We start from the raw sequence: 25,525 nt of genomic DNA on the forward strand, positions 1-25,525 counted from the left end.
CCGGTGACCCAAGTAGTCGATTTCCTGCTGGAACAGACGGCACTTGCTGGGCTTCAACTTCAAGCCGTGTCCCCTCAAGCACTGGAACACTTGGCCAAGCTTGTGAAGATGATCCTCAAAGGTGGCGGAGTATACCACGATGTCGTCAAGGTATATCAGCGTAAACTCAAAGTTGAAGTCTCCCAGACAGTGTTCCATCAGTCTCTGAAAGGTCCCTGGTGCGTTATTCAAGCCGAACGGCATCCGGTCGAACTCCCACAGGCCCATGGGAAGGATGAAGGCGGTCTTTTCCCTGTCCTTCTCACTCATTGGAACCTGCCAATATCCACTGGCCAGGTCTAGGGACGAAAAATATTTGGCCTTCTTCAGGGCGGTCAGTGACTCTTCGATCCGGGGAAGTGGATATGAGTCCCGGATAGTGCAAGCGTTCAGCCTACGGTAGTCTACGCAAAATCTCAGGGAACCATCTTTCTTTTTGACTATCACCACGGGTGCAGCCCACAGGCTCTGGCTTTCACGTACCACTCCGGCTTGTAGCATGGATTCTAATAGGCTTTTCACCTCCTGGTATTGTTGAGGTGGTATCTGCCGGTACCTCTTGCGGATAGGTGGGATATCGCCCGTGGGTATCTCGTGCTGGATACTGGTGGTACACCCAAAGTCTGTGTCATGCTTTGCAAAGGAGTCTTGGTGTTCCCGTAGGAGTTCCTCCACTTGAGACACTTCTTGTTTGGTGTATTGAGACGTGTCTAGCTGTACTTTTTCCCGTAGTTTTCGCCCAATGTCTTCATCGTCTACTTAAGCGTTTATGGCTGAGACGGTTACCGTCCAGTCGCCTTCTGTAGACGGGGTGAATTTTAGGGGTCCAATGGGATTCACTTCCGTGGGTAGAGCATATACCCGGGCAAGTTGAGTGCCGGCTTCAAGGGCTAGGCCTACGTCTGCGGTGTTGTTTAGCCTGACAGGGACTCTCCCGTTCCTCACGACGGCCAGAGTGCGAGCAACTAGTGGGTTTAGCTTACCCCCACTTGGGGTCCTCGGCTCGATCAACACTTCAACCCCCTCAAGTTGTCGGTGGGTGTTAAGGGGTAAGGAAATGACTGTCTCTTTTTCAGCGGGCAAAGTAATCCGGGTACGGCGTGGCACCGTAATGGCGGCTAGGGGTAGTTGTTCCTCTGCCATCTGTTGAAGTCCAACGGTCCGGATTACGCGCTGGAACGCCAGACGAGTCGGCTTATGTTTGGTGACTTTCTGCCAGTATTTGGGTCCTTTTCTTGTCAACAGCATAAGATCCAGGTCTTTCAAGATGTTCATTCCAACTATCACTGGGGTCTCGGAGCCAAAACCTTCCTTGACGATGACGATCCCTCGTTTCCCTAAGTCCTGTCCGCAGGCCTTTGTGTCCATTCAAGCAACTCCGGTCACTGGAATGGGTAGATTATTAGCCGCAATAATCTTAATGGCGGTGTCTGGGTCACAAGCAGTTCTTGGTTTGAGGTAATTTTCGTAAAACTGTTCAGAGATCGTGGTCACTTGTGACCCAGTGTCCATCAGTCCCTGTACGGAAATTCCTTCCAGGACAACTTCAAGTGTTGGGCTACTCGAGGCAAGAGCACTCCGCCGTCGGCTCTGTTTTTCCACACCCCTCTCTTTGGCCTCCCCTGCTGTGCGAGCCTCAACTGCAGGGGTGTCTAGTTTAACGGCGGCCATTGTGGTGAGGCCCGGCGTGGTAGCTCTGCTTGTGGATATGGCTGGGGTTCCATTCGCTGGTCTGATCGAAATTCCCTTCGCTGGGGTGACTGAGGGTTTGTTCGTTGGTGCGACGGAGGTTTTTGTGGAGAGAAGTGTTGAGGACAACGATTTGCCCTATGGCGAGGATCACCGCATGACCAACACTGTCCCACGGGACGGCTAGGCTGTCTTCGCTGGTCTCCCTGTCAGTCTAATGTTGACTGTAATATCTGTTTCTGTAAGTCTGCTACCATCTGTTTCAGGTCTCCCGTGTCACTGTTCGGATTTTTAATGTCAGATATGGATCTGCACGCAGCACCTTGAATCCCCACATCCATGACGGGTCCCCTTGAACGTTCTATAGCTTCCTGTTTGACTTCAGCAAAAGTAAGAGTCGGCATCATCCGGATCAAGTTCTGTAACATGCGGTTAAGATACTGGTCTCTCAGTCCTATTACAAATTGGTCTCTCAGTACCAGGTCACGAGGAGCCATACCAGCTAGTTGTTCCCCTTTTCCACAGGCTTGTTCAAGGAGTACCTGAAGGGCGTTCGCATATTGAGGAATATCCTCCCATTCAAGCTGCGTCCGTCTAAAGAACATGTGTCGCAGTGTTCCCGGGTATGTGGTCGGCCCATAGGTGTTCTCCAGCACCCGCACCAAATCATCCACTGTATGCTGGCCCCTGACCGACTCCAGTCTGACTGTCGTCCATGCCTCCCCTTCTAGCGTCAGTACCGCCATTTCTGCCAAGGTCTTAGGGTCAATATTATACATTTCCCCCAGTATCCGGACTTGTTCCGCCCACTCTGGTACAGGGTAGTTTCGTCCGCCAAATTTCCTGACCTGATTCACAATAGACACCGGCGGGGCTTTTTGACTGTACACGTGGCCTGGGTGGGAATCTTGCTGGTCACAGATCCTGCCGACTACGCCAGATGAAGTGACCGTGGGCAAGGCCACGCGTTGATATCCATGATCTGGCCCAGCAAGATCCCCACACACAGACTCTACCTTGATAACCGTATCTTTACTTGTATACATTTTTAACACAACAGAACACAATAAATGACAACCGTAAATGTTCACAGCGATAACGTGTACTTATAAGCTGACCCTCACTGTCCCTACTCACACGTTACCAGTCCTTTACTCCAGAAGGATGTATCCCCTGTCGCAGGCCTGTCTGTCTTTTCAGGAAGGCGTCCCAGCCGAAGAAAACAGGAACAGCAGACTTCGCTGAAAGGAAAGAATACTTCGGCCTCTCGCCAGAGGTCCCGCTTACAGTCTCTCTGATCCGGGTAGTAGCTCTTGTGGATTCCCTTAAGTGGTTCACACTCCAGTAGCGGGGAGTGTAACAGCTGAATCCTTCAGCAGTGCGGAAGCTGGGGAAAACTCTGAGGATAAGGTGTCGGATAACAGAAACCACGTTGAGAGTATCCTCTACGGCACACACGAGGACCTGCACACCGTCCTGGTTTCTTTCACAGACCACCTCAGACTCTCCGCGCGCTTTGCTTTCTTTTCACTTTGCTCACGTGACTCTCCAGGGAGGGACCCAGGAGACTCAGTCTTTTTCTCTGTCATCACATCCTGCGTAGGTGCAACCTCTGGCCACAAGGTGGCAACACCATCCTGCGTTATCATTTCTGTCACAGGCTCTATCTCAATTATCACAGAACAGCCAGAGCCTGCCAGCTCACTACAATGGGATGGCAGCTGGGATGTTTCTGCTCCCCACAGGCGGAGCGGGCCCCCAGGGCAGTGTAGGTGCAGATGGTGGTGATGCTGGGGCTTGTAGTGTAGGAGAGATGGCGCAGCAGGAGTAACTGACAGAGACAGGGGATTCACTTCAGTACCTTTACTGGTGCGGATGTCAGGTACTGTCCAGGGTACTCGGTAGGGTGGGTGCACTTCAGGACTTCTCCCCAGTGAGCGAGTATAAGGCCTCCTAGTCCGTGTCTCCCTCTCTCTAAGCTCCTGGCCAGCCTGTAACTGGGCCTAGCTTCTGTGTTGTGCTGTTCCTTCACCTGTCGCTTGGTAGTAGGACCTTTTAATGGCAACCACTATCCCTGGACGCCGGGGCCTTCGTGGTTCCTAGTCCTGTCAAGGGTTTAGCTTCAGGTCGACCAGGGACTTGTAGTCCTCCTGGTATGCCGGTGATCCCTACTGGGTATAAAGGACCCTGTAGGCGCGGACCTGGTGTCCGGTTCGTGTCTTGGGGTGAGCCTATGATGCTCCTCTGCCCCCTCAACTCCTTTTTCTTCTCCTCTTTGCCTCCGGCCACACTCAGGGCCCTCAATACAGCAGCAGACGTGCTGCGTCTTCACTGCTCTTAGTGGCAGCACACTCTCTCTCAGACTCTGACTGCCTGGCTCCACCCTCCATATATACAGGGTGGTCCAAAAGTAGATGGACATAAAGTGTAATAAGGTTATGAAGGGGAGATTTATCAAACAAAATCCAGTCATTTTAGATAACATTATGTGGAGTGATGAAGCTTCTTTCAAATTTTCCGGCCATATTAACAGACATAATTGTAGTTACTGGTATAATGAGAACATGCATTTAACATTAGAGCAACAACTAAATGAGCCTGGTGTCAATGTTTGGGGTGGTATTTCAAGTTTTGGTGTTTTAGGACCAATATTTTTTGATGGAACAGTCACAGGAGATAAGTATCTCGAAATTCTAATGAATCAAGTTGTTCCGCAGTTACAGCAACAGCCTAATTCAAATGACCTTTATTTCCAACAAGATGGGGCCCCTCCACATTATTCAAGAGTAGTAAGCGAGGATCTTGATGAAACATTTCCTAATAAATGGATTGGCCAAAGAGGCCCACTTGATTGGCCGGCACGTTCACCAGACTTATGGATTTTTTCTTTTGGGGAGTACTCAAGGACAAAGTTTATTGTCGAAAATCAAAAAGTGTCAGTGATTTGAAAAATTACATAAGAGATGCATTTCAAGAAATTAATACCCAAAGAGACTTGTGCAAAAAAAATTGTCGAAGCGTAAGAGGCAGACTTCAAAGCTGTGCAAATTGTAATGGTAAACAGTTTGAGCACCTACGTTGATAAAATTTAAGGGCTTTTGTATTATTGTTCAGAATAAAATTTAATTGTCAATGTTATGCTTGTGTTAGTAAATATAATTTTATGTATAAATCAAAATAAATGTTACTATTTTCTGTCCACCTACTTTTGGACCACCCTGTATATATCCCTAATGGGCTCCCTCTGGTGGTATGAGGTGGAAGGGTGGAGGTGTCTGTTTGTAATGAGGGCCTCTTGTGGAGAAGTCCATCCATGCACCCTTTTGGGTCCTGTGGTACCTGTGAACAGCAGGGTGCCACATTAAGATGGTCCGACCCCCCTATGTGAGTCCACAATATACAAAATGTTACAGCTCATGGGACATCTGCTCTTTGCACAGCAAACCCCCCCCCCTCCTCCCAAGGATAAAAAAAGACAAAAAGTAACCTAAACCTCCTAACGGAATGAAGCAAATGTGAACAAGGGCAAGCGGCTGCGACTGCATTATGTACATACTAATAAGCGCAGGATCACACTGTGTGCCCCAAGACATTGAATATATCAAGTGTATAGACTATACTTAACAACTATAAAATTAAGGTTTTGAGAACACAAATTGGCCAATTTGTGTGTGCCCACCAGCCATGACAAGGCTAATGTTTTTTATGGGAACCAACTTTTTCTTTATGGGACATACATTTCCTAGGCCAAATATCTACAAATTTAAAGGTTGCTAGGATCCAGCACTAGACTGATGGATCAGCCACAGGTCAAGAGATAAATCCTCTAGATAGTGATATGCCGGTTAGGCTTTCAAAGGAGGGAACCACGGGAGATGTCGCAAACAGAGTGGAACCACCCATTTCTCCGCAGCAGTTTGTGTAAAAATAGCGCAACTACCTGCACTGAAAAGTGCATAAAAAGCACTAAATCAAAAGTGAAAAACCTGATCACTGGAATATTAACACATACAGGGGTCTCTTTTTTTTTTTTTTTTAAAGTCGGACCTGACATTAGGTCAAAAGTGCCCTGTTTTTGGTCACTTATTCCCATGACTCCCCTTGGTTTTCTTTTTTTTGTAGTCTTTTTTTTTTTTAATCCACCATGCATTAAAAAAGGCATAGATGCTCATAAGGAGAACATAATTTTACCTCTATACAAGTCACTAGTGCGACCACACTTAAAATACTGTGTACAGTTCTGGTCTCCGGTGTATAAGAAAGACATAGTTGAACTAGAAAGGGTTAATATTTCCATCCTTATATACATAATTTTACCTCTATACAAGTCACTAGTGCGACCACACTTAGAATACTGTGTACAGTTCTGGTCTCCGGTGTATAAGAAAGACATAGCTGAACTAGAGAGGGTGCAGAGAAGAGCAACCAAGGTTATTAGAGGACTGGGGGGTCTGCAATACCAAGACAGGTTATTACACTTGGGGTTATTTACTTTGGAAAAACGAAGGCTTAGGGGTGATCTTATTACTATGTACAAGTATATGAGGGGACAGTACAAAGACCTTTCTACTGATCTTTTTACTCTGAGGCCTGAGACGAGGACAAGGGGGCATCTTCTACGTCTGGAGGAAAGAAGGTTTAATCATAATCACAGACGCGGATTCTTTACTGTAAGAGCAGTGAGACTATGGAACTCTCTGCCGCATGATGTTGTAATGAGTGATTCACTGTTAAAATTTAAGAAGGGCATGGATGCCTTTCTTGAAAAGTATATTACAGGTTATATATACTAGATTCCTTGATAGGGCGTTGATCCAGGGAACTAGTCTGATTGTCGTATGGAGTCAGGAAGGAATTTTTTTCCCCAATGTGGAGCTTGCTGTTTGCCACATGTTTTTTTTTTGCCTTTCTCTAGATCAACATGTTAGGCTATGGGTTGAACTAGATGGACTTAGTCTTCCTTCAACCTTAAAAACTATGTGTAGTATCGGCATCTCTGCCCCCTGACAGGCAGAGACGCCGTTCCACTCACCGCCACGCTCCCTGCCCGGCGTCCTCCGGTGCTCCTGCCTCTCTTGCTGCCGGCACGCGCAGCTCCCCTGGCATTGTGCTTAGGGCGCTCGCGCTCCCTCCCTCTTAAAGGGGCCGCGCGCGCCGTCCTAAGGAGTCCTCGGCCAATGGCCGGAGGACCTCTCATTTAAAAGGCACCTCCTCCAGTGGAGGTGCCCTTGCAAGTTTGTTGCTCTGTATGCTTTACTCTGCTTCAGCCCACAGGTCCCGCTGCCTATCTGACTACCAGTCCAGTCCGTCTGACTATCAGTCCAGTCTGCCAGCCTGATTACCAGTCCAGCCCGACAGTCCGCTTACAGCCCAGTCCGCTAGTCTGTCTATGGGCTTGGCCAGTCCGCTTATCCGGAGCCTGCACCTGTCATGACAACCTGACAGCCTACCTAAAGGCTCCTGCCCGTCACTTGCCGTGACCACCTGACAGCCTACCTAGAGGCTCCTGCCCGTCACTTGCCATGACCACCTGACATCCTACCTAGAGGCTCCTGCCCGTCACTTGCCGTGACCACCTGACAGCCTACCTAGAGGCTCCTGCCCGTCACTTTCCGTGACCACCTGTCAGCCTACCTAGAGGCTCCTGCCCGTCACTTTCCGGGACCACCTGTCAGCCTACCTAGAGGCTCCTGCCTGTTACCTGCCAGTCCGTCTGCCCGGATCACCCGTCAGCCTACCAGCCGTGCTCATCTGCTGTACCGGTCAGTCCCTGCCTTCTGACCCGTGGGAGTCACCTGCTTTCATACAAGGTCGGTCCCCAGAGTAGCACCTGGTCCCTCTGCTCGGTCCTTTCCTGGTCACGGAGTCGATTGAGCTGCCGTACAGCCTTGGTCGGTCCGAGTTGATACCTAGTTACGCCCCTCTGGTCCCTCCTTGCACCGCAGCACAGAGGTTCCACCACCCGGATCCGTAACACTATGTTACTATGTTACCATATTGTTCCAGAAATACTGTAGGGGCCTTTTTATTTAGTGATAATTTTCTGGTGTGTACAAGGGGGAGTTACTCACAGGATCCTTTGGGGCGTGTCTTTAGGCCACTCTACATTATTAACTTATGAGCTATGTCTCCTTGGTAAAGTGGTAAAGACCAGCGCTAAATATAAAGGCCCAAATCTCTAGATCCGTATTGTGGAGTTAAGAAAAAAAATTCTCAGGGGAGCAGCAGGAATAAAATAGGGTCAAAACTGAACACTTTTGACTTTGGTGACAGGTCTTCTTTACCTGCCTAAATTTTGTTTTCCAAAAGAAAAGGGAGATGCCCATAGCTGTTTTTCTCTTTTGCCACCGTACTTCTGAGATTCTTTTCTTTAGGATATGCTTTTCACAGCTTTGCTACATATTGTAAGGTGGCTGCCGGACACAGAGTGGTTGGTAGATATATATCACAGAGGTACTATGTGTAATGCTCTAGTACATGTAGTATTAAAGTGGTTAATCGACCATGACAGGGCCGGGTTTGATGTGAGCAGCTGAGGAGTTGGGCGGGACAGCTGCTCACCATATCTCCACCCCTGTGTGTGGTTGACCTTGTAAAATGAGGCCTGTTTATCTCACACATGTCTGTGTGTGGAAGCCTGCAGACCTCCAGGATTGTGTGCGGAAGCCTGCAGACCTCCAGGATTGTGTGCCTTTGCTAAAGGCCTGAGCAGCTGGATTGTAACCCAAGCAGGCGAATCCGCTCTATTTTATGGACTCTTTGCTTCATGTTTAATTTTATGCCGGACAAGGACTGTATTTAAGTTTTCCTGTGATGTGGTTTATAAGGAATGAAATAAAGTAGCCAGACTTTTAAATAGAAACAACCTCAGATCACTCTCATGTGAGTAGCATTGTTACGCCATAAACAAGCATAATGTCACTAATGACTGTGGCGTTCACATAATTTGAGGCAGTACAAATTTTAATCACTTTTTCATGAAATAGTTTTGTTAAAATCAAAAAATGTTGCCATCAATTTTCATCAAAATATATCTGAATATAGTAGGACCAAACAATAGGATTTTTTATACTATGGGACCCTATTTCTGACCTCTTTGTTTTGCGCGTCTTGTTCTTGATCAGTAGTGACATCAGTCACTCGCTGGGGGTGAATCAGTATTTTTACACCCTGGCAGTAGTATTTCTCAGGGTTTGGGGCTGTCAGTATAGCAGTGACAGCTTTATCCTGGTAATCAATACTCCATATACAACGCTATGCACAGTTTCAGTTCCCTGCATAGAATACATGGCGGTAATTACATGTTATTATTATTTCATAGCTTCTTTTATCTAGTGAATCTGTTTTAGCAGATCTCTTTTGTGTTTTGTCTACAGTTACTTTGATGTAGTGAATTTTCTATGAAGATGAACTTTCTCTTCTGAAAAGCACTGAGCCCTTTTTTTTTTTCTCTCTCCCACAAAGATCAGACAGGCGAGCTGCATTCATCGGGCTGCCGCTAACATATGTTTTTGATGGCGCGCCTCGTATCAGCGCACACAACATATTTCCATAAATAAGGGAGTGGTAGAATATAGCGAGTGTTCAGAATCCTGACATGAAATAGAGATAAGGACTTCTGTCAAAAAACAGAGCGGGTTGGAGTACATTAAACCTGATTTCATCTGGAGGCCACATGCCATGTGTATGAAATGCTTGGCTTCCTTCCCCATGACACACAACTTCTGCTGTTTTGTAGTTTGCTGAATTGCATGCAAAATGTGTTATTTCATTAAATGATATAAACCCATAAAAAATAAAACTATATTTGTGTATCGGCATTACACATTGTTGCGGTTTGGTAGTCCAGAATGAGGATAACCTGAAAGCATTGCCATCTCTTATCTCTAATGGTGGCTTCCCAGTACTAGGTGCTCATTGATGGAGTTTTTTTGAAGTCACAGACAATATATTAGATATTTCATTTCTTGCAATATATTATACAGCATATTATAGAATAGTTAACAAGAACGTACAATTTCCTCTGCACTGTGTCTGGAAGGAAACCGATTGCAGTCATGTTGTAAGCTATCAGAACTGAACTGTTTGGGCATGTTTAGTGGGTGTAGAGTGGGTGACCCAAATTATAGTTTGTCATAGCTGAATCTGAGAAAGAAATAGTATTTCATCATAATATTTCACCTTGGAGACCTAATTATATGTGATCTGTAGTTGCCACAGAATTAAAGGGAATCTGTCAGCAGATTTTTGCTATGTAATCTGAGAGCAGCATAATGTCCTCTTCCCTCTGTACCAGTCTATCATTGTTAGTTTGTTACTGTAAGTGATATCTGTGTTTGATATGTAACCCCTTCTTATGTACAGCACCATGGAATCAATGGCGCTATATAAATAAATAATAATAATAATAATAATGTAGGGACTGAGACCCTGATCCCAGCGTTGTGTCACTTGCTGGTCTGGATTCTGTCATTTTGATGCATTTACAGTTTTCTCTGCTGCAGATGTAGCAGTGCTCTGAATGCTGAGTCCTGTATAACCCCACCCACACCACTGATTAGCAGCTTTTGTGTACACTGTGCATTGACAGAAAGCAGACTATCAGTGGTGTGGGCGGGTTACACAGAGCAGTTGACTAGGAGGCATGTTGACACCTAGTCCTGTAGTGATACTATCCTACTGATAAAACACTAATTTTATTGAAAAAAGCAACATACATCTAGTTAGTGACATATCACTGGAATCAGGCTCTCAGCCTCTAAATTATGCTCCTCTCAGTTTACATAACAAAAACCTGCAGGACAGATTCCCTATTGTATAATAATAATACTGTACCATGTTTAATTTCCTTGTAGGTTGGATACAGTGATTTTCCCATGCATGACGTTTTTTTTTTTTACAAATTGTATTTTTATAGTATATTTCAATCTTCATTTGCTCTCTATGAACCAGGTATCGTGTTGGTGTCATGCTCAGGTTATAGAAACTACTTGTTCACACATTCAGGATTTGATGATCATTTTGGCAAGGGTTCATTAATTCTGCTCACATTCTGCCTCCAGAGCTTATGAATGAGGTGTTCACATGCTCTGGAAAAAAAAAGCGGGATAGACTATCTGAAAGAAGAATGAGCATCTTCATTCATTTTATGGATTCATTTTTTAGGGAAAAGCCTCATATTAGCTCCATTCAATAGGACAAATCCTTGTGCAGACCTCTCACACATCAACAGCAGAAATCGGATTGTCAGCTCTGGATTTCTATCACTTCTTCATTTGTGAACCCACATGTGATCCACCAAAGGCAAATTCACAATGTATGAACATAGCCCTGCAGTTAGTGAGTGCTGTATGAGGATGGGGAGTGTTAGCTAAGATGGCAAACTGGCTTCAGTGAAAGTAGGGCGCTGAGATCCCATCAGTTACAGAAGGGACAGTAGGCAAAAAAAATGAATGCATCTGCTGACCTTAAAGCCACCACATCACTGATGAGCTGTCAGAGAAATGTACTTACTTCTCCACTTATGAGCAACTTCTTCCTCTCCCTCCTTTCTCCTGAACTCACCATTCATTCAAAAAGTAAAAACAAATGCTTAAATCTGTTTTGGTCAAAGTGAGAGAATGCAAGTTCACTTAGGTATCAGGTTACAGATCCTATTATAATCTGCAGAGTGGAAGGGTCGTGGGAGTGAGGAGTGCTCAGCACAGAGAGACATAGGGAGGTTGTACTGCAGCTTCAAACAATTGTTATACCTCAGTATAGTGCTGGATACACATCTACACTGCTCAATTCTGCTTTATAATGTTCTCAATGCCTCTGCTGCTTCTGTCTGTGTGCTAAACATTGAAAGAAGAGTGTGAATCCCTTTGGTTCAGTGTGCTGTGTATAGGAGACATGACAGCAGTTAGTCTTTTCCCACAAGCCCAGGGAAAACTTTAGAAATAGAGGAAAACTGGGGAAAAACACAGGGTACAAGTCAAATAATGGCCAAAAATAGTGTTATCCCTCATGTACACACACAGAACAGCCTATTCTCAAAGGTTGCTAGAAATGAGTCCATCTTTACGAGTCCTAGACAGTGCTGGAGATATATTAATACTATCAAAACATTGTGAACGAATCACTGGACTCTCGCTTGGCGCAGCATGTAAAAGATAAATCATCCTTACAGGGTTACATTGTCAAAAACCAAAAGTGTTGGAAGTATTTCATAAATGAAGAGTGCTTAGCTCATCTCTGCCCCCCAATCACTTTGTTTCCAGCACATTGGTATATGTTGGAATAATGCTGCTGGGGCTTTATTTAGGTAACTATAATTCCACTTGAACCACGGTGTATATTGTGTGACCCTCTGAGCACTACCAGCTACCATTTTTTAACCATTAGATTATACTATTATGTATCTGTTGTAGGGTACTCATGCATCAGAATTTTGTTACATGTAGTCAGGGCCGGGACAAGGTATTTTGGTGCCCTAGGTAGATGAAGCCAGTGGCGTCCCCCCACCACACTACACCGATGAACCCTCAACCCCCCAAGCAAAGGAATGGATCAGAGACTAAGGTAACAAAACCCGTAACACACTCCCCCTCCGATGGGTCAGATAGCAAGCTTTGATGACCACTTCCACTAGAATTGTTCTCTTTTTCACCAGCAAAAGTAAAAAAAGTCATGTACTTTAAGGGTGAGGCTCAACAGGGAGTGCAATTTCAAAGTTAGATATAGAATCATTCATTATTTGTCGACCATTTACACAACACCAAGGATAAATAGTGATATTCATCCCTGACATCCTATAGTTTATATGTTAGACACAAGAACAGTCATGGAAACTAGTAAAACATAACTATAATGGGGGCTGTTTGGTTTCAATTAAGGTGTCTAGCATTTTGCGGATACCCTAGTGGAAACTAAACAGACCCTATTATAGATAAAGAAATGCGTATGATGGTTTTTGCGTCCATCGTGCGGCAAATTCAGTTTGCAATAAAACTGATGGCGGTTCTGGTGCCATATTCTTGAACAGATAGTGGTTCTGGTGGGGTATTCATGTAGTTATGGTAGTTGTGTGTCTCGTTCCTATACTGGTGGTGGTTCCGGTGCTGTATTCATGTACTACTGATGGCTCTGGTGATGTATTCATGTATTGAAGGTTACGGTGCTGTATTCATCATCAGTACATGAATACAAAACCAAAATCATCATCAGAACATGAATCGAACACCAGAGCCATCAATAGTACACAAATATAGCACCAGAACCATCATCATTAAATAAATAGGTCACTAGAACCACCATCAGTACATGAATACATCACCAGAACCTCCATCAGTACATTAATGCATCACCAGAACCATAATCAGTACATGAAGACATCATGAGAACCTCAGTCAGTAAATAAATACACTAGTACACGAATACATCACCAGAACCACCATCAGTAATTGACTACATCACCAAGTTTAGTACAGCATTCAATTGTAATGTCACATCAGCCCCATATAGATTTGTATCTCATGAACCTATAACTCCCAGGGTGTCCTTAACAATGGTAAGGAGATGCTGGGAGTTGTTGTTATCAGTCATTATCAGATTGCTGACCATATAGGAATCACAGTACTGATGAGAAGAAGTCAGTATCAACACAGTAAACATTTACATCCATGTACCTTATAGGTGACATCTTCTCTGATTGGAGTTGTTCTTTCTTTTCATCTCCATCTTCTCCAGACTCCTTGATGACTTTTCACATCCACATCTCATCTCCATCTTCTCCAGACTCCTTGGTGACTTTTCACATCCACATCTCGTCTCTGCAGACTCCCCTCTTCTCTGGTCTCCTGCAGCACATCCCAACCTGGTGCCCTTAAGAATAAGAGTGTTATTAAAGTACCCTCTGCATAAAAATATCTGTTCATACTATGCCTTAATTACACCTCCTATGGTATATGGTCTCCACACTGTCCACCTTAATGAGCTATAATTACCACACTGTCTGCCATTATCAGCTATAACTGCCACACCATCTGCTCTTATTAACAAGGGTCTATACCATGGCGGTCCCCTCTCCACTTTTTTCCGTTACACTTACTATATCTCCATATTGTGGCCCGCCATGCTAACCTTTCCCCATACTGTGCCCCCATTTAACGCTGCCCCCTCTTCACACCATGCCATCATACTGTCCACCTTGCTGCCCTCTCCAGACTGTACCTCTCCTAACACTGTCTCCCCACACAATATGATGGTTACCACAGCCGCCCATACAGTATGATAGCCACAACAGCCACCCAATATACACTATGATGTCCATGACAGCCCCCCATGCAGTAAGATGTCCACCACAGCCCCCCATTATATAGTGTGTCACCACCACAGCCCCCCATGTATAGTGTGATGACACCCATAACACCCTATACAGTATTATGGGCTCCCAATAACTGATATACTGTAATGGCCACCAGAGCACCTTACAGACAGTATAATGTCCTCCACAGCACTCCACACAGTGCGATATCCACCACAACCCTCCAATATACAGTATGATGTCCCCCACAATCTGGTCACCACAGCCACTTACAGTATACAGAATAATGCCCCCCCCCCACAGCACCCTATATATTGTTCCCCACAACCAGAAGCTCCCAGTATTACAGTCACCATAGCCAGCAACCCCTAAGTGTGATAGTGCACCCACAGGCAGGAGGCCCCAGTATTATGTCCCCAATAGGCAGCAGCATCCAGTACGATATCCCCAACAGCTAGCTGCCCCCAGTATTGTCCCCCACAGCCAGCAGCCCCTAGTATAATGTCCCCCACAGCCGGCAGCACCAAATAATTTAGTCCCCGCAGCCAGCCCCTTTTTTGATTGCCCGCATTCAGTGGTAATACAATATAAGAAAAAAAAAAGCTTATACTTACCTAATCCAGGCTACCCATCCAGTGCAGCTCTGTCTCTTCCTATCTCTGGTACAGCAGTGGGCTGGATGGAGCAATGACATCACTGCATCCCACCGTCAGATGTCCCCTGCGTGCGCAGCCTGGAATAATCCTGCGTTCTGCTGAAGATCCTGGCAGAGCAGGGGACTGATTACTGCTCCTGTGCCGGCGGCGCTCACAGCAATTGTATTCGTGTCTGACAGACGCAAATACAATTGAGCGCGGGGAGGTAACTCTGGCAGGGGTGCAGTCAGAGAGAGGGGTGAGCGGTATCAGTGACTGACACTGCTCCCCTCTGTGCCCGCACCCCAGCGTCATTGTGTTGAATGCCTGCTGCCGGAGCAAGGTACTGGGTGGCCGCAGGCATTCAGCAATGCCAGAATTTTATTTATTTTTTAAGTGCGCCCCAAGGTAGGGCCCCTGTGCAAGAACAATATATGGGCCCTTTGCAGTCCAATAGCTCACCGTAATGCACAATTCCACCTGTTTTGGAAGTGGAAGGGGGCCCCTTGCCTTGTGAGCCCCTGTGCAGCTGCACAGGTTGCACCAATGATATGTCCGCCCTAATGTAGTCTGTGAAACAAGGCAAATGTGATTGTAGAGTTCAGTGTTTGAAATGATTAAACTCCTTGGTGTTATATCTGAGTTGCATTTGTGTGTACGTGATGAAACCCCACAAGTTCTTCATTCCAACGTGTGGTGTTTGCCGACTTCATGTAAAACTTGGACTGCACTGACACAAATGAATGTGCAAAACCACATATTGTCTTGTTCACAGGGAGAAAGCTGCCAAGCAAGAGGCAATCTTAAGGAAGAGCCAATTATTTCTGAGACTGCTTCAATCAGAACAAACTGCTGTTAGGAAAAATGTCCAAGTCCTCATGGGACACTGGAATGATATCAGGAGAGATATTAGTAGCCAAATTGAAGAAACAGTAAGAAGTTATTCAGCAGGTTGGTCTATCTCATTCCAAATACATTGTATCCTCCAGTTACAGAGCATTAGATTTTACTTGATTTTGTTTATGCATCTTTTTTTTTGCACACAAATCCTAACAAAAAGAAAAAATAGCTAAATAAGTATTTAATAGGATGCCAAATTCTACACACACTAAGCCTCTTTGTAAAACTAGCAGAAAACGAATGTTATCTTCAGGGGGTTGTCCGGGACCTAACAATTGATCACCTATCTGTAGGAACCCATTTATCAGTTGAAAAGTGCTCCAGAAGTGGGCAGAATGTCAATTGAATATGGGAGATACAGTGCAGTATTTGACAGCGGCCACCATGCTTATAGCCGCTGACGGAGCAGTTATTAGCTGATCGATGAGAGTGATAGATGTCGGACCCCTACCGATCTCAAACTGAAGGCTTATCGTATGGAAAGGTGGAAAGGTCATCATAGGTCTTGGGAACCCCTGTAAAGAGGATCTGTCATCCAGTCAAAAGTGGCCAGTTTTTCGTTTTATTTTATTCTCAATAAAAGCACATATAAAGGGGTTGATACTACATACTATCCGGCAGCCATCACCGAGGCAGAGGCTAGCCCGTCACTTCTTCTGGCAATATCAGCCAACCTCTGAGAGTTTAAAGTTTAAAGAGAATCTGTCCGCACGATTTTGTAACTTAAAGTACAGACATGACTGTAATGGCACTGTAATGTTGATTATATTGATACATTTGGTGAAAAAATCCACTTTGTTGTTCTTCTATAATCACCATTTAAAGTTTTCTGCTAATTAGATTTTGGTGCACAGGGGCCGGACGGGACACTGTACTTCTCCTCCCTGTATGTGATTCTCCAGGCCCTGTGCTGTCTCCAGTCTTTCAGTGACCTGTTTCCTCTGTTTGACACCTCAGCTGACCTGTCAATCACAGACCTGTGGCAGGTGGAAGGAACAGGGAATCAGGTAGGGAGGAGAAGACCTAGTGCATAGTCCAGCCCCTGTGCACTGAAATCTAATTAGCAGAAAACTTCAAATGCAGATTACAGAAAAACTACAAAGTGGATTTTGTAATTTCAGCGTCAGCATCCCTGCACCATCCCCCTTCCTCCTCCTGGCAGGAACACCGACGTGCTCACCGCTATGGCCGTGCTGTTCCGGTCTCTGCTGGAGCTTCTTCCTTCTAGGACCTGCACATGGCGCGCAGATCTCCTAGCAGTATGCTTAAGGCGCATGTGCTGCCGCTTCTTTAAAGGGCAGCGCGCGCACTTCAGAAAATGTCCCCAGCCAATAGCTGGGAGACATCAAGTACTTAAGGCACCCTCCCCTGTAGGGGGGTGCCTGAGCAACATTAGTGTTTAGTGTGGACACTTCCTACTTAGTTGTAAGGTCCCTGTATCCATCCTACCTAAATCTGATCCTGTCCAAACCTGACATTGAACCTGTTCTGCCTGTACCTTATCCTGATCCGCCTTGTCCTCATCTGTACCTTCTTCCGCTCCTGTCCATTCTGATCTAGCACCTGAGATCCTGTATCTGAACTTTTCACTGTGTTCCTGAACCTGCCCTGCCTGTAGCCTGTCAACCAGACGTTCCGCATCCATCTATTCTGTGAACCAGTTCCTGGCTGGTCTGACTGTCCGAGTCCATCCCCGCTTCCCTGCCCCTTTAGGTGTCAGCTGCTGGGGCTATGGGTTCTGTCCTGGAGTGCTACCCGGCGTCCACTTGCGGCTCAAGTCTAACCACACCATCAGGGGCTCTAGCGAAGAACTAGGTGGTCACTTAGATACACCCCTCTGGGCTCTCCCCGGTCCGTGGCACAGTGGTTCTGCAACAATCAGCGTGACAGATTACTTCACTAAAGGTATCAATGTAATCAGTGTTACAGCACCATTAGTCTTATCTTTACTTTATGTTACAAAATTGTGCTGACAGGTTCTCATTAATGCTTAAAAATCATGTTTATAACTAACACTGATGATATATATGGATATATAATTAATATACTGTTTCTGCAATTAAAAATATCCTTTTCAACTGTTTTCCACCATTGGTTGCCTGAGAAGATGTCATAGTAGCTACACACACTGTCCTGGGTGAGAAATCAGATCACCGTACTGAATAATGTCCAATGTATGGCCAGCTTTGTACATGTCTCCTATATAGCTCCTTGCTTCTTCTGGTCATATAATGATGTTTCATATAGGCTCAGATTTCATAGGTTTATGAAGTATATCTAATTGGAAACATATATATGTCATCTGCAGGTATGCTTTGTAAAAGGCATTGAGCAGATGGGAGCATTCCATAAATCATATAGTAGCCCCCCTTTTAGCCAATTATTCATATCTATCACTCGCTGCTGCTGAGAAAGAGATCTGCTTCCTTTACTGATCATTTATGAATGCCATTTCAAAGGAATAGATGTGAACTCACAATAAATGTAAAAGTCTTGTGTGACAAAGGGGGCTGGGTACCATAGCTTTCGTTCTTTATAACATATTAAATCGACATGCCGTGGATGTCCGGAGCCTACCTACTCTCTGAGCACCATTTTTCATGAACTGAGGCTGGACTTGACCTCTCTTTGCTCTTTTGAATGGCTGAAATGGTCCATAGATGAAGAAAGCACATATGGCATCCACCTTTCCAATCAGCTGTTTGGAGGGGGCTTTTACAGAGTGCACTAGTTTTACAGTTTTAGACCTGACCTATTGACAGCTTCCCATTAAAGCTGAACTACAGAAAATGAGGATCCGATGACTCTTGTAAGAAAAAGAACCTCAAGGTCCCTTATGGAGAAAACAGAGAATAAAGGAGGAAGAAAGGCAAAGCAGTAGTCTGATACCGAAGGCAATCCAATCCTTTGTCCTTGTTAGGAATTAAATCCATTTTCCAATTTTGTATTATGCTTTAGACAATTAGGTCAGTCGCTCCCGAAGCGAGCATTACAATGTTGTGTTCTGAAGCTGAATCACAAGTGCCGCCACCTTACCTGACATCTCTGCCTCCTATATAAATAAGGCCATAGCTGAGCTGTAGAAAATAATGAGCGCCCAATAGTTTGTATCCGGTGTTGAAGTAAAGGCTAATTTTTATTTTATTTTCTTAACAAGGCGACATGTTCTCTCATTACATTACACAAATTCTTCCATTTACTAAAAGGTCAAAATCATTAACTTGAAAGGTAGAGATTAGGAAATCAGATCTAACTGCCATGTATTTCCCATACTCCTGAACAAATATGTACCTTTGATTTACTGTATCGCTGATTAGTTTGGTCAGTTTTTTATCTTTTACAAGGTTTGTACCTTCCTGTGCCTTTACCAAACAAACCTGCTGGGACTTAGTATTCTGATAAGAATGGCTGTGGGAGCGTATCTCATGGGGTAGTAAATCTGGAAAGAATTTTATCATTTCTTTCTAATAGGACCCTTTTACATGGGACCATGATCGAATAGGTGAATGGTCGTGCAAACATTCCTTCCCATCCAATGGGAAGTACATACCTCATGGACGTGATCATATGCAGATGCGAAAACATCACAAAAGTTAACATTACCAAAGCAGGGACATGTAGAGGGAAGGGAAGAATAAAAATGGGACCTGTCTCCTATTGTGTGTGTCTACGAAGACAGATACAATGACACACAAGATCCAGATGGGTTCGAGCATACCTCCCAGTCTACACAGAATTCCCTCCCGTTCATGCATTTGCCTGGAAATAGCAGTATTACATGAATTGTGTATGACGCGCCCCCTGGGCCATGGGAGTACTCGGCAGCCGGGCCTCTGCGTATGCCGGTGGGGGATATCACAGTGGCAGGCCCGGTCCATGACCCAGGGCGGTCAGTAAAAAGGGGAATTTATAGGGGATTTGGAAAGTTCGTGACGCCACCTGTGGAATGCGGCAAAAGGGGTGCCGCCGCTGCGGAGCAGTCCTCTGGAGCGGGTGTTACGGCAGCAGGGATGGTGTGGCTCTCTACAGATAGAGCTAGCTCCAGGGCAGCGTGGGGTATAATGGAGGATGCTGGGGAGAGACGGCAGGACGGTCCCGGAGGAAAGACGGACACTCACATGGGGGTAAGCTTCAGTACCTTTACTGGTGATGGTGCAGGCACGGTCCAGGGTACTCCGGGCGAAAGGTGCACTTTTGGACTCTCCCCAGTGAGCGGGTATAGGGCCTCCTGAACCGTGGCTTTACTCGCTAAGCTTCTGGCCTGCCTGGAACTAGGCCTAGCTTTGTTACTGTCTCTCTCTCCCTTGCGCCTGCTGACCTGGTGGTAGGGCCTTCTCTTTGGAGATCACTCTCCCTGGATGCTGGGGCCTCCGTGACTCCTTGCCCTGGTACTGTAGTCAGCGTTAGGCAAACCTGGGACCTGTAGTCCTCCAGGGGTTCCGGTGGTCCCTACTGGGTGTAAAGAGTCCCTGTAGGCGCGGACCCGGTGTCCGGTATATATCTCGGGGTGAGCCTGGTATGCTCCTCTGCCCCCTTGCTACTTCTTCCTTCTCCTCTCGCCTTCGGCCCACTCAAGGCCCTCACTAGGCCTTCACACGTGCTGTAGGCCTTGGCTCGCCTAAGCACAGCAGCCAGTGTGCTGCCTCTTCGCTGCTCTCTGAGCATCAGCACTCTCTCTGCTCAACTTTGAGCTCTGTCCCTCTCTGTGTCTGAACAGGAACTGAACTGAACTAACTACCTAACTCCACCCTCCCTATATATATCCCTATCTGGGCTCCCTCTGCTGGTCTGTGGTGGTAGGGTGGAGGTGTGTGAATGTGTGAGGGCCTCTTGTGGAGAAGTCCATCCATGCACCCTTCTGGGTTCTGTGGCACCAATGCGCAGCAGTGCGCCACATGTAGTTTTCCAAGTCTTACCGTCTTCAGTAAGAAAAAAAAGTGGCAAGATCAGTCAACAAAATCCTGTATACAAATGCCAATTTAGAGATCTGGATAAGGTTAGTTTGACATTGGCCTGCACGGCCTGCCAGTCCATATTATCCTTTCTCCAAACACCCAGTAGCACATTTATCAAAATTCCCTCAAGGAGTTTGCAGACGTTAAGAATTTGCTGCAGACATTTCTGCATCAAAAACGTGTCCTTTGGCAGGAAAAATGCTGCACAAAAAACCCCACTCATTTTTTATGCAGTGTTTATACATGTTTTTTTATGCATTTATTCCCAGTCATTAAAATGGTTGAAAAATGCTGCAAAAACACTGAAGAAATTGACATGCTGCAGGTTTGAAACTATTTCAAGGAAAAAATAAGCAACAAGTATATGAGATTTCAGAAATCTCATTCACTTTTGCTGGGACAGTAAAATGCTGCATTTTTCACAGCAAAAAGTAACATGGAACATATCCTTAAAGAAGTTTTCACAGGAACAAAGTGCATTTTAATTAATAGATCTTGGAATAATAATAAGTTCCACAGTTAGATGTGTTCAAAAAATGTTCCTGTGCTGAGATAATCTTATAAATGTGCCCCTGCTGTGTACCGTGTAATGGCCGTGTCTCAGCATGCTGGGATGTAAGGGGTAGCGTTGCTCCTTGTGGAGAGTGACAAGCCAGGCTTGGCATGTCAGAGTGAGGAGAATTATACACCACGCATGCTCCTCTGGGAAATTAAATATGCAAATTGCCTCTTCAGAGAGGAAGAGGACTAGAACTCTCGTGCCACCTATTGGAAGTAGCAATCCTAAAAGTCAATATCGACCCTTTAACATGCCTTGCCATATGACTTAGAATAAAAGTCAAACCAGAATCTCAATTTGCAGACACAGTGTTTCGGGGTACTGCCCCTCATCAGTGCAAAGTATGAGATCTGATTTGGCTACAAGAGAGGCTTAAGACTGGGATCTAAGGAGTAACGTTTCTCCTTGTGCAGTGTCAAGCCTGGCCTGGCATGTCAGAGTGAGGAGACTTAAATACCATGCATTCTCCAGATCAAATCTCATACTTTGAGAATATTTACTTAAAATGCGTTTTTGACTATTTCTCCACCCCTTTCTCAATGACATATATATATCCTGGGTTCAAATCCCACCAAGGACAACATCTGCAAGGAGTCTGTATGTTCTCCCTGTGCTTGCATGGGTTTCCTCCTGGTACTCCGGTTTCCTCCCACACTCCAAAGACATACTGATAGAGAATGTAGATTGTGAGCCCCAATGGGGACAGTGCCCATAATGTCTGTAAAGCGCTGTGGAATTAATGGCGCTGTATAAGTGAGTAAAATAAATAAATAAATAAATAATATCCTGCTTCATTTTATTGTAAACTCCATAGTTGGATATCCTGGACTGGATTAAAAGCTTGGACTGGAATTTACCTGTTAATTAGATATGAATGATGCGATCAAATATATAGATACATTTTATAGCATGTTTTCTATACCATGACACATTTCCACATTTATTACCCTATTTGATTTATGTGAAGAATTAACTTGAATAAACATTAAAAAACTCAGTAAAACCGTATTATAAATTCATTGAAACACATAAAAAATGCATCAATACCTCATTGAAATCTCTACTGTACATTGAATATTTGATTTAAATAGTGTGCAAAAAACAATCCCCAGTCTTCATCTTACATTCTATGTTGGTACTAAATCTGATAGCAGAGGGAAAGCATATGGGTGGCGTGGGCCGAGACCTTCAGTGTATAGGATACGGCCTGACTGTGACTGGTCATGGATCATGTCCCCCACACGGGGATAGTCTCTAATCTTCCTTTATAAATGCAAATACCTTGTTTTTACAGAGACTCAGTTCACATGAAAACATGGACATTTTCCCGATAAACTATAACTGGTACGCGTTCTCTCTGTGAAAAGCACAGACGGCTGACCTATGGGAAATACGGATGTCTGCATGACGCCTTAGACTGATTTTCTTTTTGACCTTATAGTGTAATTTTTCAGAACTAAAGAACCTCAATTTCTATAATGTTTTGGGACAATCACTAGGCTCTTTTTCCTAATTGAAAGGTTGTATTCTCTCAATGACACTTTAGCTGTGTTAGGGCTTAAACACTAGGGCTAAAATTATACAGTTTCATCAACGTTTGTAGAAACGAGTTGTACAAATTTTCCCTGCCCGTGCCACACTCAGTAGTTAAAGGGAATCTGTCAACAGGTTTTTGCCACCTAATCTGAGAGCAGCATGATATAGGGTCAGAGATGCTGATTCCAATGATGTGTCACTTACTGAGCTGCTTAGTGTAGTTTTGATAAAGCTACTTTTATCAGCAAGAGATTATTTTTAGAGGACTAGTAAACCTGCTGCCATCTAGTCCTCAATATTCATGATCTTTGTATAACCCCACTCCCACTACTGATTCGCTGCTTTCTGCCTATGCACAGTGTACAACAAACACTGTCAGTCAGTGAGTGGTGTGGGTGGGATTATACAGAGTTCAGCATTCAGAGAACTGGTAGATCTGTAGCAGATAAAACTGATTTTATAAAAAAAAATACAACAGCCCAGGAAGTGACACATCGATGGAATCAGGGTCTCTGTCCCAGATGGGGTAGCGAAACCTGGTGACAGATTCCCTTTAAGATGAATGTCAGAGACTGTCCTCTGGTATTACTTTGGTCACCATTCACTTCTCTAAGACGCCTTAAGGTAGCTCTTGTTGTGCATCACCCATTTCGTGTCAATCAATATGTTACATTTGTTTTACAATTTCGGTCGTCAGGTCCTAGCCTGTAATTTTGGCACGACTTACTGACATGTGACCATTGCAGTTCTAGTCTTTTTTTTCCTTCTTCCTTTTTGATGAAGCTTCGTTTGAGAATCCCAGTGTATGCTGAGATACTCAAGCAAAGAATTGTCAGGGGGCAGAGGCTGCGGTCACTGCTGCAGCCTCTGCCCCCTCCCTGAAAGAAGTGTCATCAGTGACCTTCAATTCAGAAGCTGGGCTAGACCCTGAGCGATGTACACTGTGAACAAAGACAGTGCACTCTCTCTCCAGCTCACATCGGCAGTAATGAGCTGGCAACAGAGCAGAGCGCACTGTCAGTGTGCCTTGTAAGATGAATGCCCGGTGTGCAGAAACCAGCTCCGCCCTCGCAAGTGACATCACATCATACATCGTGCAGGGACTAGCCCGGCAGGCTGCAGCAGTGACAGCATCCTCTGTCCAAATTACACTTTGAGTATCCCAGCATGCACTGAGATTATAAAATGAAGCATCATCAAAAAGGAAGTAGGGAAACAAAAGAAAAGCAGTTAGGTAATGTAGTGAGGGAATGGTAGGGAATTTTTAATTCAAGTATATTAGAAAACAGCTTAGATTATGGCATTAAACAGATAGGCATTTAGGATGAAAATGACTTAGTATTTCGGACCAAACCTCTCATCATCTAAAAAAGCAGCGTTGCGATTGTCATGAGATTTTCCTATTTTCCTTTCAAGGTGAGAAAAGCATGTGAATCAGCTATAACACGTGGCTGGGGTCGTGCCAGTAGCGGGTAACTATCTTATGTCTCGGTGTACTCATCCAGCTGAGTTCCTGATATTGTGATATGGAATAAATAACCAGGCTGCTATATGATTGTATTAATAAATCACTCTGTAATGACTGCAGTCGCTGTGTTCCTCTTTCTCGCTTTGTATTCTCCCCAGGTTCTCCATTTCTTCCTTTATACACTAGGCCAATTGAAAATATATTCCAAGTCATTTGCACTTCATGAATGTACAAAATCCTGATTTTGCATTCACCACATACCACTGACCAATATCCACACAGCCCTTTAAAAATGCAAAAGGACTTCATTCAAGTATTGCGTAACCAAAGGGCAGCTTTAAATATGTATTTTTCTGATGGCCCAGCGCAAGACTGTGGCGTAACCTTTAGATAATCTCGCTCACAGTTGCCATGCAATGTTTTCCTCCAGCTGTCCTTATTAAATGGGATATACCGCGCCCTGCAGCCATACTGAGAGGTCCTGAAGAATCAGAACACTACCTGTTTGCCAAGGACATTTTACAGAAAATGACATTTTTATGCTCCCTCTAAGCTTCTTATTAGTGGAGGAATGCCGCTATCTCTCTGTTGTATTTATAGAGCTGATTTGTTCACTTACTATTTTTGTGTGTTGCATGAGAATATTGTGAAGTTTCTTTACAGCATCTCAGTAATGGTTAAAAAAATAAATAAAATAAAATTATGACATACTTGTAAAAATATAGGCACTGACATTTTTATCACTTTATTTTCTCTATAACCCAGAATTGCCAGCAATGTATTCATTAAAAGTAAATCTACTGTTCGGCTGCTCTGTAATGTTCTTTTTATTGTATGTACCTCCGCAGAAATGATTAGTCGTCACGCACGTCTCGAAGAATTCCAGATAGAAACTCTTTCCCTCCAAAATCAAGTAAAAAATCTGCAGGCAATTGCTGAATCTGTCACGTTAACATCAAAGCAGCTTCAAGACTCACGAGAAAAGGAAACTGAATTGAAAAACAAATGTCTTGAGTTGGAAAAGCAAATCTTAGGTAACATAATGCTTTTAAATTATAGTTGTCCTGCTGTTTCTAGATTCTGCTTCCGCTAAAATCTGTAATTGCATCAGCTAATGTGCACCTAGCAGGCCCCGGCGGGTTACTATGTATGTGTGGGGTAATTAGGCTTAGCCTGAAGACCCAGAAGCTGAGATAACCCATAGGAGACACTCTCACTGCCCTTATATACACTGGTCAAAAAAATAAAGGGAACACTCAAATAACACATCCTAGATCTGAATGAATGAAATATTCTCACTGAATACTTTGTTCTATACAAAGTTGAATGTGCTGACAACAAAATCACACAAAAATCATCAATGGAAATCAAATTTATTAACCAATGGAGGCCTGGATTTGGAGTCACCCCCAAAATTAAAGTGGAAAAACACACTAC

The 25,525-nt window shown here is 44.6% G+C and overlaps 1 protein-coding gene across 3 annotated transcripts in view; it reads left to right on the forward strand.

Moving 5' to 3' along the window:
• Positions 1-25,525, forward strand: part of LEKR1 (leucine, glutamate and lysine rich 1) — a 195,228-nt gene that overhangs the window by 57,367 nt on the left and 112,336 nt on the right. For all 3 annotated transcript variants that reach the window (XM_073674775.1, XM_073674777.1, XM_073674776.1), the window contains exons 6-7: positions 15,446-15,621; positions 24,937-25,122. In XM_073674775.1, coding sequence (XP_073530876.1) covers positions 15,446-15,621; positions 24,937-25,122 — 362 coding nt within the window. The remainder of the gene's footprint in view (positions 1-15,445; positions 15,622-24,936; positions 25,123-25,525) is intronic.

Source organism: Phyllobates terribilis, unplaced genomic scaffold, assembly GCF_046119375.1.
Source record: "Phyllobates terribilis strain yellow unplaced genomic scaffold, ASM4611937v1 Scaffold_3__8_contigs__length_932513732, whole genome shotgun sequence".
NCBI lineage: Eukaryota > Metazoa > Chordata > Amphibia > Anura > Dendrobatidae > Phyllobates > Phyllobates terribilis.